Genomic DNA, 16,765 nt, shown 5'->3' with positions numbered 1-16,765 from the left:
CAATAGCAAAAAGAATAAATCAAAAATCTATTCTAGAATTCAAACTAGAGCCAAAACAGTGTTTGAAGCATATTTAAAATAATTCAAATTTAAATTAATCAAATTTGTAAACTAAGTATGAAAACAGAAACTTCAACAAATTTGTGACATGGTGCAAAAAGAATCACTCGATTTGGATCTAAAACATAAAAGATATAGAATTTCTAAAAACAGAACTATTTATGTAAACAGAATAAAACAGAAAAAAATCTAACGGACAGAGGCCACAAGGCCCTTTGGGGTTGGCCTAGAGCAGTGGCCGATACGTGCAAACGGGCAAACGACCTATAGCTAGCAGAACCGCATCAGTCAACTAAATAAAACAGAAAAATCGACGGTTCACTTAAAATAAATTGCATCTATCGAATAGGTACTCTAAGATCTAATCTATGTCGTTCGAAACATATCGGACGATGAGGAGAGAGGGAGAGCTTACAACGGCGGTGGTGGAACTCCGGCGACGGTCGACGGCGGCGGCGGCTTCAGTGATGAACGGGGCGACGGCTCCAGGGGTCCTTGGAGTCGGGGAAGGCGTCGGGGTGGCGTAGTTGACGACGACGATGACGATGATGGTGACGGCGAGGCTTGGGGATGACGGAGTCAAGCAGGGCGAGGTGGCGGAGTTCCGGTGTTCCGGTGAGCTTCGGGAGATGATGGCGACGACGCTCCGGTGGTCGAGGGAGTCGGGCGAGGGCACGGGAAGATGCGGGCGAGCGAGTGGAGGCCCGGGGTGGTAGAGGCGGAGTGGAGCGGGGCGGCAGCAATGGCGCAGTGGCAGAGGCGGAGCTCCGGCGAGAAATTGAGGAGGCGGCAGGGTTCTCAGTGCGGGGAAAAGAGGGGGACGGGTCGATGGAGAGGGGTATTTATGGGGAAAGGAGTTCTTGGAGGAGGGGTTGCTCGGGATCACGGTCCATGGAAGATCGGAACCGCGGCGGCGTCGAACGCGTTCTGGCGAGGTTTGCTGGACGAGGGGTTGAAGAAAGGGGTGGGGTCAGCCTGTCGCTGAGAGGAAAGGGAAAGGGAGCGATCGGGTGGCCAATCGGGAGAGGGTCGGGTGCGGGCGTGGCCGGGGCAGGCCGCTGCGGGCGTGGGGTGGCCGAGGGAGAGAGAGAAAAGTGGGTCGCGCCGGGGGTTTCCTAATTTGAAATCTTTTCCCCTTTTCTTTTAAACAGAGAACGAAAAAAATAAACATAATAAATAAAGCATTATATAGGTATATGATATATCTAAATTTTAATAAAAAGATTTCCTAAAACATGAACATATTTTCAGAGGAAAATAAAATCCACAAAAATACACAAAACTCAAAGAATGTTGTTGTTGCAATAAAACTCAATACAAATCATTTCTAAAATGGCAAAATGATTTCAAATTTCTCTTCTCCAAATTTTCCATTGAAGGGAATCATTTTACCCTTATTTCCATTTATTTATTTATTCGAGAAAATAATTTTATTAAAAGCCAAATAACTCCAAATTGATAGTAGGTTTCAAAATACCTTCAAATGGACTTTCATTTTGATTCCTTTAAACTTCCAACTCATCTTTGAAGAAGTCATTTTATCTCCTCTCATGAGGATCATTGAGTTGCATAAAGTTTATGACTTTGAAGTGTTTTCAAAAAGGAATTCAAATCTCTCCAAAACCACTTTTCATTTCAAATGGAAGAAGTCATGTTGTCTTCACTCTAGGGTTTTTGTAATTGAGATGAATTTGAATTCTTGGAGATCAAGATGCAAAGGTGAAAGTTTGGGAAAGTCATATCATTCCCTCTCATTCAACTTTCAAAAAATTTCAAATTTCACTCAATTTCACACAATCAATCACACAACAATCAAACAAACAAGCATAATAATATATTTAATATAACATTCCAAAATTTAGAATTTTGGGATGTTACAAGGAACGAGGTACTAGTGATGGTGAAATGTGTCCCATTTTATTTCTCGATTTGTGTATTGAATTATACTTTAAACTCATGAAATTGTGCAATATGCTTATATAGTCTGTTGTTCCTAAAATCTTGAGACTTCTTAGTAGTCTAACCATTTTTTTGCGGGGAGTAGTCTAACCATTGATACTGGCAATCTAACTTTTCTAGACGTACATTAGTTGATGTTGCCTATCTTTTAGTGGTGATAATAACATTAAATGTTATTTTTTTATATGCATGCTTTCATCTATTTCTCCTTCTTTTTTTAACATCCGCATTACTTCCTCTTTTATTAAGAGAGAGAGTGCATTACTTCCTCTTGTTTTGTTTTGTTTTGGGTTGAGAAAGGGCAGATAATAGGAAGAAGCGTGCAGTTTTGGACAACTCCAAAATTTGAGTCAGGGTTCTATTTGCAAAAAGCAGCCTAATCAGCAGGATACATCAACATCTGGAACCATTCCCCTCAAAAAAAACATCTGGAACCATTATGTGACCTATTTTCTCCCAAAATGGAGTGTTGTGACTGGTTCATTATACTTCCTCTGTCCAAAAATACTTGTCAGAGAAATATCTATTTTAGAAAAGAGTGACCAACGTGACTTTTTTTGAGAGAGTTTTTTTATGACACTTTTTTCGAGAGAGAGTGGCCAACGTGACTTACGGTCTCGCCAAAAAAAACCGTGACTTACAGTACATTTATAAAACAAACTGAATCCTCAAAACAAAAGGTAAATCCTTTTCGTGGGCTCACCTCGTCACGCAGTTAATTGGGCTTCCGTCCAAGTGATGCGGGCAGTCAATACACCTGGGCCCAAGAAAAACTCCGATTCCGAGTACCATAGGACCCAACGGTAAAAAAGGATGGCGACCAAAGCAGCCCCACCGACCCTGGTGGTCTCGCACCATTAGAATCCCCTTCCCCAACCCAAATCGGCCGCCGCCAAGCCCTCGGCCGGCGCCGGCGCCGTCGCCGTCGCCGCTGAGCCAACCACCGAAGCGCCTCGAACTCCTCGTCCTCCTCCCCGTGCCTACCGTCCTCCACCGGATCGGCGCGGATCGGAGGCTCCCGCGAAGCGATTCCTCCCGTCAGGCAGTGTAAGCCCTAGCTTCCCCGCGTCGCCATCGCTTTCAATCTAGATTAATCTGTTGTTGTTTGCTACGAGTAATCGCTTACAAATCTTTACCCTGCAAACCATCGGGACGTCGGATGTAATTTCGCTTCGAATTTGTTCGGTCTTTGATGTTTGCAGCGAGATGTCGGAGTACAAGAACGTCGTTGGGGGGAAGCTCAAACTGAAGGGGAAACCGCTGGATGTCAAGGAGGGCGGAGTCAAGAAGAAGAATAAGAAGAAGCACCGCCGCGAGGAGTCGTCTCAAGGCGAGCACAGCGAGCTCCGCGAAGGTAATGCTCGTTTCTACACCGAAGCTGCCCCTTCCAAACACATCGGTTCACATTCCTAACGTAATTTTATTTTTTAGTGAACATTATAGTGTGCTTTAGGGTTGATATCATGACCGATTTGTTGCACTCTTAAGTCTAAACGATTGATTTAACACATCTGCTGCTTAGGTCGTTGATTGATTACCATTGTCTAAATGATGTTTTGCTTGTTATGCATGCCTGCGACATGGGATATATTGCTAAAATAAATACGTGTTGATGAGCATTAGTGTGTGGTAGGGCTGGTACTATGATAGTTTTGTTGCAATCTGAACAATGATATGGGTTTGACCCATCTGGTGGTTAGTTCATTGATAGATGACCAGAGTAAGTGATCTTTGTTTGTTCTATATGTCCACGCCATCGAATATAGTATTGATGATCATAACACAAACATTTATACTTGTTTAATATGCATCTTTGCTTCCCTATGTATATTTGGCGTCAGTTGGGTTATATTTTTGGTTACTTAATAGTTTGTGCTTTCTAGCTGGTTAACACTGTTTTGCTGCCATGATTTCTTCTTTGATTTGGTAATACAGTAGGAATAAAAAAAACATTGTAGTGCTGTTACTTGAGGGACTAATAATGTTATACTCCCTCTGTCCCATAATATAAGAGCGTCTGGTAAGTGGGATTAGAGGTTGTATCTATGTGAGCTCAAGCTAATTCCGAACTAAGAAGGAACATGTCTTGTGTCTTTCGTTGATGATGGTACTTGTTAGATTCAGTATTCTAGTGAAATGTCTTTGGACCTTGGACTGAAGGTAGTCAGATTTCCATGTCAATGCTATGACAGATTTACCGGATAGAAGATGCTAACATTATTGGCTTCTGGACTAGCCTTTATGAAAATAGTCTCCCATGTTTGGGCAATCAGGCTAAATTGGACAAAGCCGAGCCTGTCAAATAGGAACTTGTTACTTTGCAATGGCACGGTGCTTATGCTGATTTGCTGAGTGGTTGAACCTTAAGAGAAGTTGCTCTATGTACTTGATTATATGTATGCAAGCTTGGTATACTCTGTCCATTTGCCCGACAACTTGACTGTTTGTATTTTTACATCTTTTATGTGTCTGTCTTTGTGTGTTACATAACTCTTTGCAATCTAAAACTGTTTTCTGCTGAATATATATCACATCTCTAACTCGATGGTTATTCTTCAGGTGGAAGCTCTGAATTACCAGGCGACCCTGACAATGAATTCAGTGAAGCTGACAAGCTGGGAGAGGAAGGGAGTGCGCAAGCCGATTATGACCACCTCACTCCAGCCGAGAGGCGTTACATTGAACAGAAGCAGAAGATCGATGTACACAAGCTGGCCAAGGTGGCTGACAAGTCGCACAGGGACCGCATCCAGGACTTCAACCAGTACCTCGCAAATCTTAGTGAGCACTATGATATCCCAAAGGTCGGCCCTGGTTAATTAAGGTTCGCACAAGTGTTCCAGTGTGCTGGACCTATGCTTGCAGCTCGTCAATTTCGCGTGGGTGCGCTCTGAAACAATGGATTGTGCTGTCTTTATTAGAGATAAACTGAGTACCTCTGCACTTGTAAGCTGATTGCACTTTATCTCTGTTGAAGACCATGTTTAATATACTTCCAAGTGTTCTGAGTACTTTCTTTTAAATTGATTGATACTTCCTCCGCTCCAGTTTATAAGTCATGCTTTTGGAGTATCAAGTTTGAAGAACGAAATGTAGGGGACATGTGCCACATGTTATACCATTTATGAATTCGTATTTAAATAAATCCAGTGGTATCATTCTAAGTCTCATGCTTCTTTTAACCCTTCTTGTTAGAGCATCTCCAAAACCTTTCTTGTTAGAGCATCTCCAACAGATGATGTTGTTAGGATTTAATTAATACACTTAATTGAAGGGAAATCTCCCCTTGTCCTAACTGTCCCTCCGCAACAACCGCATCCCTCGATGCGCTGTTTGGGAATGGACGCGTCCCTCTGTTGCGTCCTCATCATTAATGAAAGAGATCAAGAGTTCGATTCATTTGTCTCTCGCTCTAAAATCGACTTGCAACACGTTATCAGCACGCTGGTAACCGAGAGCACCAGGCCTCAAAACTTCGCACGGCCGCGCCTCGCGCCCTCGTCGCCGGCCGTGGCCGCGCCTCGGCCGCGTCGCGCCCGTCCGCGCTGCCGGATTCGCGCCCTCCGCGCCGCCGTGGCGACGAGCAGCAACTGCGGCGGCGGTGCAGCGCCCACCACCGTGGTCTTGCGCCCCGCCCCGGCCATGGCGTGCAGCGCCATCCCATGGATCGAGGCAGCCCCCAACGGCGAGGCCTCCTCCCCTGCACAGGCTGCAGCGCCAGCATCGCGGCCACGGACGTCGCCTCCGCGTGACCCGTCCTCCGGTGGCGCGCCTGCTGACGGAAGCGGTGGCGGCCAGCATACCTCCGAGTAGCGAGGGCGGCGCTGGCGCGACACGGCAGAGCCGTGAGGGGAAGCAGCGGCCGCGGCCGCGGCATACTGACGCGGCTGGACGGCGACGACCCAACTTCTCGGACCAAGGCGACCCGCAGAAGCCCTCTTTCCCCGGCGAAGCCACTCCCGCGGCGTGGCTATCGATGGCGATGGATGCAGCGCGCGGCTCCCTCCCATGCGATGACTCGGCCTTAGGGCTCGATGCGGCCGAGACCCTCGGCCCCGACGAGAGGAACCCCGTCGCTCACCAGTGATGCGGCCGACCGGCCGCAGGGGCTCCGCCTGTGTCGGTCATGTGAATTGGGGATCGATGTGGCTGGGCATCTCGCTTCCTGGCTGCGCTTCCTTATCCGTTCGGTTGACCAAGCTGCACGTGGCTAGGCTGCCCTACGTGGCATGTTTGCATGCAGTTGAGCCACCAGGAGCTCCTGCTAATTTGCATTATTTGCTTAAATCTAACAGCAGTTCTAGCAGTGTAATTTTCCTGTTTTAGACCCTGTTAATTACTGCATTTTCTGTTGAGTGTAACATTTCAGAAAATATGTGGTTATTGTATGTGGCATGTTCAATGTGTTTGCTTTTTAGCAATTCATATAACATGTCCTACTAGTACAACGACATTGTTTTGCGATTGAGATTAAGTTTTCTCGCACAACATTTGCGATTGAGAAATTTCTTTTTCTCGCAAAATATTAATTCACTCTGCTGAATTATCTTGCAACTTGATACAAGAACATCTCATTAAATTTGAGGTGTATATAATTCAAGTTTTTTCACTTGAACATCAAGTTTGCAACATCGTTACTATTCATTTATAATAGTGGTGTATTTCTGTTGAGTACGATGTATTCCGGAATGTATGTATCTCCATGTTTGCTACATGTCGAGATTAATACGTCTATTTGCAATTGAGATTTTCAATTTCTTGCAAATACATATGCAAAATTCTTAGTGATTTCTTCAAATTGATGTATTGAGATCCCGAGGTAGTGTGTAGATCTACTGCTTTGCAGATTATCACCACTACTGTTTAAGCCTACATTTTGTCAAATTTGACATTATGATTGCACAACATTGTGCACTCCCATGCATTTTACTAAGTCATGACATAAGGCATTATGAGTGAGTATCTACTGATTTCATCAGATTATGCTCCCTAGTGCTGCGAGATCTACTTCATTTTGAAGATTATCTTCAAGGTGTCATGCTTAGCAATTTGAGATTCACATTAATGGTTTCAAGATAACTTCTTGAAATATCCATTAATTTTACAACATTACCATGATGGTCTTCAATTTACTAATCATAAATTAACTATCTCTGGTAACTGATGGCTAGAGAATTTGAGGCATTCGCCCTCAATCACCACCACTACCCTACCTGGGCATGGACATCATGATCACTCTTGTGTCTTATGGAATAGTGTGTGCAATCCAAGACCACATGATTAACCTCTGGTCGGCATCACACTGCTAACAGAAAAATATTGTCTTATACATCATAAGGCATTATATCGATTCAGATCTCTGCATCTGGTTATTCTGTATCAGCAATTCCTAGGACACAACATACCTCAAGGGCAAAGGTTTGGAGCTCACTTCAACCTTCAACCCCACATCACCAGCAGTGACGGGACCCTATGGGCATGGAGAATATGATGGTTGAATATGACTCAACTAACATGTTTGAAGACTTCGTCTAGTCTCTCAATCTCCTGAGTGGTCAACATAATTTATGTCCATTTATGATGTTCTAATAAGAACATAAGTATTGTTGTCATCATATATTGTATATCACAATATATTGTATCAGCACTTTGGTACAAATACATTTGTATATATTCTATATATCTGACAGTGACTTTCATATTGAGAATCTTCGTGCCTATATATAGATTTCTACGGGAGTCAATCCGATGAAAAATGCTATGTGCCTTGTGGACATATGCACCACAACTCTATACTCAGGGAAGTCCAATGTTTCCACTCTCATTGAGAGAAAGGAGATATTTTAAAATCGCTAGACGCGATGAGGTATTTGTTGGCTCAACTCCAGTCATATTTACTATCCCTGTGGGTACCCGAGTAACATTGGGATGCTTTATTGCTTCCCAGGTTTAACTTGTACCCTACTAAACTATAGAGGTATCCGTCAAAATAGTTTCCATAGCGAAACTTATGATGACACCAAAGAGAAATATCTTCTCTTTACCATATGCAACGCATATGCCAAGCACATTCTCTATGTATCATCGGCATTGCACTACACATACTACAAAACCCATAGCACATGTTGCGTACGAGATAGTTTTCCAGAGTGTGTTTTGCATGACAAACTTGGCATTCCTGCTTTGGTCATCATTGACATTGGGTTGAAACCGAAACTATCAACAAATCCACTGGTTTATAATTGTTATGATGCTAAATTCTAATAACATTTGGATTTTATGTGCACTATAAGTGACACAGTGTGACGCCCCCGATTTGACCGTACACTAATCATGCACGCAAATGTGTACGATCAAGATCAAGGACTCACGGGAAGATATCACAACACAACTCTACAAATAAAATAAGTCATACAAGCATCATATTACAAGCCAGGGACCTCGAAGGCTCGAATACAAGAGCTCGATCATAGACGAGTCAGCGGAAGCAACAAAATCTGAGTACAGACATAAGTTAAACAAGTTGCCATAAGATGGCTAACACAAATGGGGATACAGATCGAACGAGGCGCAGGCCTCCTGCCTGGGATCCTCCTAAACTATTCCTGGTCGTCGTCAGCGGGCAACACGTAGTAGTAGGCACCTCCGGTGTAGTAGGAGTCGTCGTCGACGGTGGCGTCTAGCTCCTGGACTCCAGCATCTGGTTGCGACAACCAGAAAGAAAGGAAAGGGGAAAAAGGGGGAGAAAGCAACCGTGAGTACTCATCCAAAGTACTCGCAAGCAAGGAGCTACACTACATATGTATGCATTGGTATCAACTGGAATAAGGCTATCATATGTGGACTGAACTGCAGAATGCCGGAATAAGAGCGGGATATCTAGTCCTTTCGAAGACTATGCTTCTGGCAGCCTCCGTCCTGCAGCATGTAGAAGAGAGTAGACTGAAGTCCTCCAAGTAGCATCGCATAGCATAACCCTAACCGATGATCCTCCCCTCGTCGCCCTGTGAGAGAGCGATCACCGGTTGTATCTGGCACTTGGAAGGGTGTGTTTTATTAAGTATCCGGTTCTAGTTGTCATAAGGTCAAGGTACAACTCCAAGTCGTCCTATTACCGAAGATCACGGCTATTCGAATAGATTAACTTCCCTGCAGGGGTGCACCACATATCCCAACACGCTCGATCCCATTTGGCCGGACACACTTTCCTGGGTCATGCCCGGCCTCGGAAGATCAACATGTCGCAGCCCCACCTAGACCAACAGAGAGGTCAGCACGCCGGTCTAAACCTAAGCGCCCAGGGGTCTGGGCCCATCGCCCTTAGCACACCTGCACGTTGCGTGGGCGGCCGGAAGCAGACCTAGCCTAGTAGGCGTTCCAGTCCAATCCAGCGCGCGCCGCTCCGTTGCTGACGTCACAAAGGCTTCGACTGATACCACGACGTCGAGTGCCCATAACTGTCCCCGCGTAGATGGTTAGTGCGTATAGGCCAGTAGCCAGACTCAGATCAAATACCAAGATCTCGTTAAACGTGTTAAGTATCCGCGAACGTCGACCAGGGCCAAGCCCACCTCTCTCCTAGGTGGTCTCAACCTGCCCTGTCGCTTCGCCACAAAGATCCACACAAAAAGCCGTTGGGACAAAGGTCCTTTCAGCCCCCAATCCGTGAATCACTCGCGGGTGCTCCACAAGCCGACCCGTCTTTAATCACCACATGTATCCTGTATAAAGTATATAGTATATACCCGTGATCACCTCCCGAGTGTCACGGCCCAATAATATAGCATGGCAGACGGACAAGAATGTATGGCCACTGATGATAAACGAGCATCATGTACTAAGCATTAGGATTGCAGGTAAAGGTATCAACAGTAGTGGCAAGGACAGGCTATGCATCAGAATAGGATTAACGGAAAGCAGTAACATGTTACACTACTCTAATGCAAGCAGTAGGGAGAAGAGTAGGCGATATCTGGTGATCAAAAGGGGGGCTTGCCTGGTTGCTCTGGCAAGAGAGAAGGTTCGTCAACTCCGTAGTCGTACTGGGTAGCAGCGGCGTCGGTCTCGGTGTCTAGCGGAAGAAGAGGGGCGAAGAAATAATGAATACAATGCAAACATATGCATAACGATGCATGACAAGACAAGTAACGGTGCTAGGGGTGCCCTAACGCGGTATGAGGTGATACCGGTGAAGGGGGGAAACATCCGGGAAGGTATCCCCGGTGTTTCGTGTTTTCGGGCAAAGGAGCCGGAGGGGGAAAGTTACGAGTTCGATAGGTTAGGGAGGTGTGGCGGACGAACGGGTTGCGTATCCGGAATCGTCTCGTCATTCTGAGCAACTTTCATGTACAAAGTATTTTCATCCGAGTTACGGATTAAAAGATATGATTTTCTAAAGATTTAAATCATTTTCTGATTTTAATTATATATTTAATTCCAACATTATCCAAAACAGTGTGTGATGACGTAGGCATGACATCAGAGTGATGTCAGCAGATCAACTGGTCGGTTGACCAGTCAAACCAGACAGGTGGGTCCAGTGGGACCCACATGTCATTGTCAAGGGCCTTAACAGAGTTTTAAAACTAACTAAAATGGGTTAATTAGTGGGTGGCCCCAGCAGTCAGTGTCTAATTAGGTTTTAGTTAATTAACTTAATTAATTAGTAGTTTATATATTTGTTTTTATTTGTTTTATGGCATGGGGCCCGCATGTCAGTGGCAGTAGCTGCCACGTCAGCGAAGTTGACTTGGTCAACGTGGCCAGTTGGGGCCCACAAGCAGCGACCTAGGGGTGGGGCCCGCCTAGCCACATCGGCGGACGGTGCCGGAGCGACTCCGGCGACCCAACAGAGGCGGCCCCTCGCCGGAGTTGGCCGGAATCGCGCTACGGGGCACCAAATCGGGCGCGGCCAGGCTCTCTGGAACGGCCTCTTCGCGCCGCGTCCGATGAAGGGGAGCACGACGGCGGGGGTGGCCGGAATGGTCACCGGCGACGAGCGCGGCGGGCTGCTGTTCGGGCGCGGACAAAGACGACGACGCAGCGCGCTTCGGGGCGAGCGGGAAGGCTAGGGTGGAGCTGCGCGACGCGCTGAGCAAAAAGGGCTCGACCCCGTGACCATTTGGTCACCGGAAGGGCGCCGGCGACGCGCGCAGGCGGCGGCGTAGTCGGGAGCTCGAGGAGAGTGGAGCTGGGGCGAGCTAGCGAAGAAATGGAGAGGTTGGGGAGGATCTACGCGGCATGAGGAGCGTAACCGACACGAGCCCGTGACCATTTGGTCACCGGAGACTCGTCGGCGACGGGGTCCGTGGCGAAGCGCTCGGGTGCTTCGGCGGCAGCTAGCTAGGGCGTGCGAGGGAGCTAACGGAGATGGGCGGGAGATGGGGAGCTCACCGTGCGGCATGCAAGATGGCCCTTGGAAGTTTAGTAGCCGGAGAGTCGACGGCGCTCGTCGGAGATGCGTCGGGGATCCGAGGAAGAAGACGAGGTTGGGGCTCGTTCGATGGTGCTCGGCGTCCTGCGTCTTGACGTGGAGGCATAGTCGAGGGAGGCGGAGCGAGCGGACGCGTCGGAACGGCTTGGAGGTCGCGGTGGCCGCGAGTACTATGGCGGCGAGGCCATGGCGGCGCTCGGTTGCGGTGGGGAACGAAGGGGCGAGGTGCGGTGGCTCTGGAGGGGAGTGGGAGGCACAAGAACTGAGGCGAGCGTGGGGGTGAGTGGGAGGAGAGACCGAGGGGGCGCGGCTTGGCGACCTTATCCCCTCGTCGTTGCCGGCGAGAGGGTGCGGCGGGGACGCGCCCCTGTTCCGACCCGGGTCGGGGGAACACGGAAGGGAGGCAGCAGGGGGAGGCGGGCCGGTTCGGCCGGATGGGCCAGGTGGGTTAGCTGGGCCAGATGGCCCAGGGGGGTTTGGGGGGTTTTCCTTTCTCTTTCTTTCTTTCTTTTCTTTATTTTTTTCTTTTCTGTTTTATTTCATTTTAAAGTATTTAGTCTTTTACTAAAAATGTGTTTTCTGCACCATAATTACCTTTGTAATATTTGGCGTCCACCGAACATTTTTGTTTTCAATTTTGAAAACTTTTATTGTTGACTTTAATTTTAAGTTTGAATTTGACGCGGTTTCAAATTATCCCAAGATTAGTAACAGTAATCGCAGATGACATGGCATCATCAGGAGAGTTTCACTGTAGCTTGATTACCCGGGCGTTACAAAACTCCTTCACTACAAGAAATCTCGTCCCGAGATTTTAGGAGATAGAAGGAAACAGTGCGGGGTATTCATCACGCAGGCGGTCCTCGCGTTCCCAAGTGGCTTCGTCTTCAGAGTGATTCGACCACTGGACCTTGAGGAACTTGATCGCCTTTTGACGGGTGCGCCATTCAGCTTGGTCGAGAATGCGGACCGGATGCTCTTTATAGGAGAGGTCCTGTTGTAATTCGAGGACTTCATGGTCCACTGCTCGAATTGGGTCCTTGAAGCAGCGTCGAAGTTGCGACACGTGGAACACATCGTGAACCTGAGAAAGGTTTGACGGAAGCTCCAGTTGATATGCCACTTTTCCACGCCTTTCGAGAATAGTGAAAGGACCAATATAGCGGGGAGCTAGCTTTCCTTTGATCCCAAAGCGGTGTGCACCCTTCATTGGTGTAACTCGAAGATAAGCCTTTTCGCCAGGTTGATAGACCATGTCTTGGTGATGACGGTCATACTGACTTTTCTGACGTGACTGAGCAGTCTTGAGATTCTCGCGAATAATGCGAACTTGTTCTTCAGCCTGTTGGATAATATCCAGACCGAAGAGTGGACGTTCCCCAGTTTCTGACCAGTTCAGAGGGGTTCGACACTTTCGTCCATATAGCACTTCGAAGGGGGACATCTTCAGACTAGCTTGATAGCTATTATTATAAGAGAACTCGGCATATGGAAGAGATTCCTCCCATTTCTTGCCGAATGATATTACACAAGCTCGAAGCATGTCTTCGAGAAGTTGGTTGACACGTTCAACCTGTCCTTGCGACTGAGGATGAAACGCAGTACTGAACGACAGATGAGTTCCCATAGCTTCTTGGAAACTCGCCCAAAACATTGAAGTGAATAAGCTGCCACGGTCTGAACTGATAACTAGTGGAATACCGTGAAGTGAAGCAATTCTGGCCATGTAGAGAGTAGCAAGATGACTAGCAGTGATTGTCTCTTTGACCGCCAGAAAATGGGCAACTTTGGAAAGCCGGTCAATGACGACAAGAATAGCATCATTACCTTTCTGCGATTTGGGAAATCCAGTGACGAAGTCCATTTCAACATGGTCCCATTTCCATTCAGGAATAGAGATAGGTTGCAGAGTTCCAGCAGGCCTCTGATGCTCAGCTTTGATACGACGGCAAATGTCACACTCAGCAACATAACGAGCAATGTCCTGCTTCATATTAGACCACCAGAATCTTTGACGAATATCCTGGTACATCTTTGTACTACCAGGATGGATGGACCGAGGCGTATCATGAGCTTCTTGCATAACCCTTTTAGTCTTATCCAGGTTTTTCTTTGAACATGGTACCACTAGGCGGCCTTTGAAATACAAGGCGCCATCGTCGACGATCGTCAAGAATGAGGGCTTTCCTTCTGCTAGATGGCATTTAATCTTATGGACTTCAGAGTCATAACCTTGAATAGTCTTTATACCAGCTACGAGATCTGGTACGACAGCCAGGGTATTTAGAGAACCCTTAGTAACAACAAGAAGATTCATCTTGCGGAACTCCGGGGGAGGGGGAGCGAGTGCTCCAGGAGGAACAATATGGAGGTTCAGCTTTCTAAATTCTTCGACAAGCGAGGGCTGAACTTTGTGAACCTGGAGGTGGTTGCAGTAAGACTTGCGGCTCAAGGCATCAACCATTACATTAGCCTTGCCGGGGGTATATGATATACCCACGTCAAGTCTGCAACAATCTCCATCCATCTTTGCTGACGGAGGTTCAGATCTGGCTGAGTAAACAGATACTTCAGACTTTGGTGATCGGTGAAGATCTCGCAACGATTACCGAGAAGGTAGTGTCGCCACTGCTTCAGTGCATGAATGACAGCAGCAAGCTCGAGGTCGTGAACTGGGTAGTTTTCTTCGTGAGGGTGCAGTTGACGAGAGGCATAAGCAATCACTCTGCGCTCTTGCATTAGGACACAACCTAATCCTTGACGGGAAGCGTCGCAGTAAATGACGAAGTCCTTAGTATCAGGTGGAGCAAGCACGGGGGCAGAAGTTAAGTTGTCTTTGAGCGGCTGGAAACTTTCCTGACACTTGTCTGTCCAATCGAACTTGACACCCTTATGCAACAGATTAGTCAGAGGCCTGGCAATCTTGGAGAAGTTCTCGACGAATCAACGGCAATAGCTGGCGAGACCGAGAAAACTTCAGACTTGCTTGACATTCTTCGGAGGAGTCCAATCGAGAATAGCCTAAACTCGTTCAGGGTTGACGGCAATACCATTCTTGGAGATGACATGCCCAAGATAGGTTACTTCGGGGAGCCAGAATTCACACTTGGAATACTTAGCATACAGTTGGTGCTCTCGAAGCTTTTCTAGCACAAGACGAAGATGTGCAGCATGTTCTTCTTCATTCTTGGAAAATACAAGTATATCGTCCAGATAAACCACGACAAACTTGTCGAGGTAATCCATGAATATATAATTCATCAGACGAGAGAAGGTGGCGGGAGCATTCGTTAAGCCGAATGACATGACGGTGTACTCGTATGATCCATACCGAGTCACGAAGGCGGTTTTTGGGATATCCTCTTCACGAACACGGATCTGGTGGTAACCTAACCTCAAATCGAGTTTGGAGAACACTGATGAGCCAGCCAGTTGATCATAAAGATCATTGATCCAAGGAAGAGGATATTTATTCTGAATGGTAGCTTGGTTTATAGGACGGTAGTCTTGGACTAATCGGTTTGTCCCATCCTTTTTCTTAACAAAGAGAGAAGGTGCTCCCCAAGGAGAGCAACTTGGGCGAATGAAACCTTTGACAAGAGATTTGTCGATTTCCTCCTTAAGCTCAATGAGTTCATGCGGCGGCATCTTGTAGGGTCGTTTAGCTATAGGGGTAGTGTCGGGTTTCAAGTCGATGATGAATTCGACAGCTCTAGCAGGGGGAATCCCTGGAAGCTCTTCTGGGAAGACATCTTGGAATTCACGAACGACGGGAATGTTTTCAATGCCCTCGAGTGGTGCAACGTTCAACGCATTCAAGGCATAAAGCCGTGCCTCGGTGTTTTGCACCAGATGAGCTTGGTAAGTAACTATTTTGTCTGAAGGGTGTAGCAGATGGACGGTCTTAGTGGCGCAAACTATAGAAGCAGTATGCGCTTTTAACCAATTCATTCCCAGAATGAGATCAATGCTACAGGACTTCAGTACGATGGGAGAGACAAGGAATTCCAGTCCTTCAATTTCTAAAGGGACGTCGTTGCAAATCATGGAGGTTCGACATTGGCCCGCAGGGGTGTGTACTAATAGTGAAGCATTCATGTCCTCACATTTAATGTCGTGCAAGCATGCAAAACCTTCTGACATGAATGAATGCGATGCACCTGTATCAAATAAAACTGATGCTGGTACTGAATTTACGAGGAGGGTACCCATCACAGTAGCAGGCTGGTCTTGAGCTTCGCTCAGATCAACGTGGTTGGCATGAACACGACCATAAGACTTGGCATTGTTGCTGCGGGGCTGGTTATTTCCACGGCCAATTGCTGGAAGGGCCAGTTGATTCTGGTTCTGGTTGCATTCCCTAGCACGATGCCCTGGTTGTCCACACCTGAAGCACAACCCAAATGAACAATTATTCATGTAATAGGGAGTGTGCGGTAACCGTATCGCAACAAACACCTGAAGCACAACCCAAATGAACAATTTTCATTGGGTGTATAACCATCGAAGGTCTTATTCATGTAAGCAGAATAACAATTATTCTCTAACTTTAAATGAATAACCGTATCGCAATAAACACGATCAAATCATGTTCATGCTCAACGCAAATGCCAAATAACATTTATTTAGGTTTAACACTAATCCTGAAAGTATAGGGAGTGTGCGATGATGATCATATCAATCTTGGAACTACTTCCAACACTCATCGTCACTTCCCCTTCAACTAGTCTCTGTTTATTCTGTAACTCCTATTTCGAGTTACTAATCTTAGCAACCGAACAAGTATCAAATACTCAGGAGCTACTATAAACACTAGTAAGGCACACATCAATAACCTGTATATCAAATATACCCTTGTTCACTTTGCCATCCTTCTTATCCACCAAATATTCAGGGCATTTCCGCTTCTAGTTACCATTTCCTTTGCAGTGTAAGCACTCGGTTTCAGGCTTTGGTTCAGCTTTGGGCTTCTTCATGGGAGTGACAACTTGCTTGTCATTCTACTTGAAGTTCCCCTTTCTTTCCCTTTGCCCTTTTTCTTGAAACTAGTGATCTTGTCAACCATCAACACTTGATGCTCTTTCTTGATTTCTAACTTCGTTGATTTTAACATCACGAAGCGCTCGGGAATCGCTTTCGTCATCCCTTGCATACTATAGTTCATCACAAAGTTGAGCTTAGTAGATAGTAACACTACTATCAATGTCCGTCTTCCTCTTGAAGATCCATTTAATCTCAATGTCTCACCGATTGTTGGGCAAGTCAATCAAAGTCCATACTTTGTTTTCATACACGGATCTTATCTCAGATCTC

At 46.5% G+C, this 16,765-nt stretch overlaps 1 protein-coding gene across 1 annotated transcript; it reads left to right on the top strand.

Annotated features, from left to right (window-relative positions):
- The first annotated feature begins 2,781 nt into the window (after positions 1–2,781).
- On the top strand, positions 2,782–5,011 carry LOC123128261 (protein FAM32A-like). The gene is made up of 3 exons (XM_044548228.1): positions 2,782–3,066; positions 3,222–3,373; positions 4,579–5,011. The coding sequence occupies exons 2-3, from the start codon at positions 3,226–3,228 to the stop codon at positions 4,836–4,838; spliced, it is 408 nt and encodes a 135-aa protein (XP_044404163.1). The 5' UTR covers positions 2,782–3,066; positions 3,222–3,225; the 3' UTR covers positions 4,839–5,011.
- The last annotated feature ends 11,754 nt before the right edge of the window (positions 5,012–16,765 follow it).

This window comes from Triticum aestivum, chromosome 6A (genome assembly GCF_018294505.1).
Source record: "Triticum aestivum cultivar Chinese Spring chromosome 6A, IWGSC CS RefSeq v2.1, whole genome shotgun sequence".
NCBI lineage: Eukaryota > Viridiplantae > Streptophyta > Magnoliopsida > Poales > Poaceae > Triticum > Triticum aestivum.
This window is presented reverse-complemented; position numbering and strand designations above follow the sequence as displayed.

Bases quoted from the DNA above. Each gene is read 5' to 3' on its own strand.
- LOC123128261 (XM_044548228.1), top strand. From the start codon at position 3,226: ATGTCGGAGTACAAGAACGTCGTTGGGGGGAAGCTCAAACTGAAGGGG. The intron at 3,374-4,578 runs GTAATGCTCGTT...GTTATTCTTCAG, and splicing joins GCACAGCGAGCTCCGCGAAG to GTGGAAGCTCTGAATTACCA.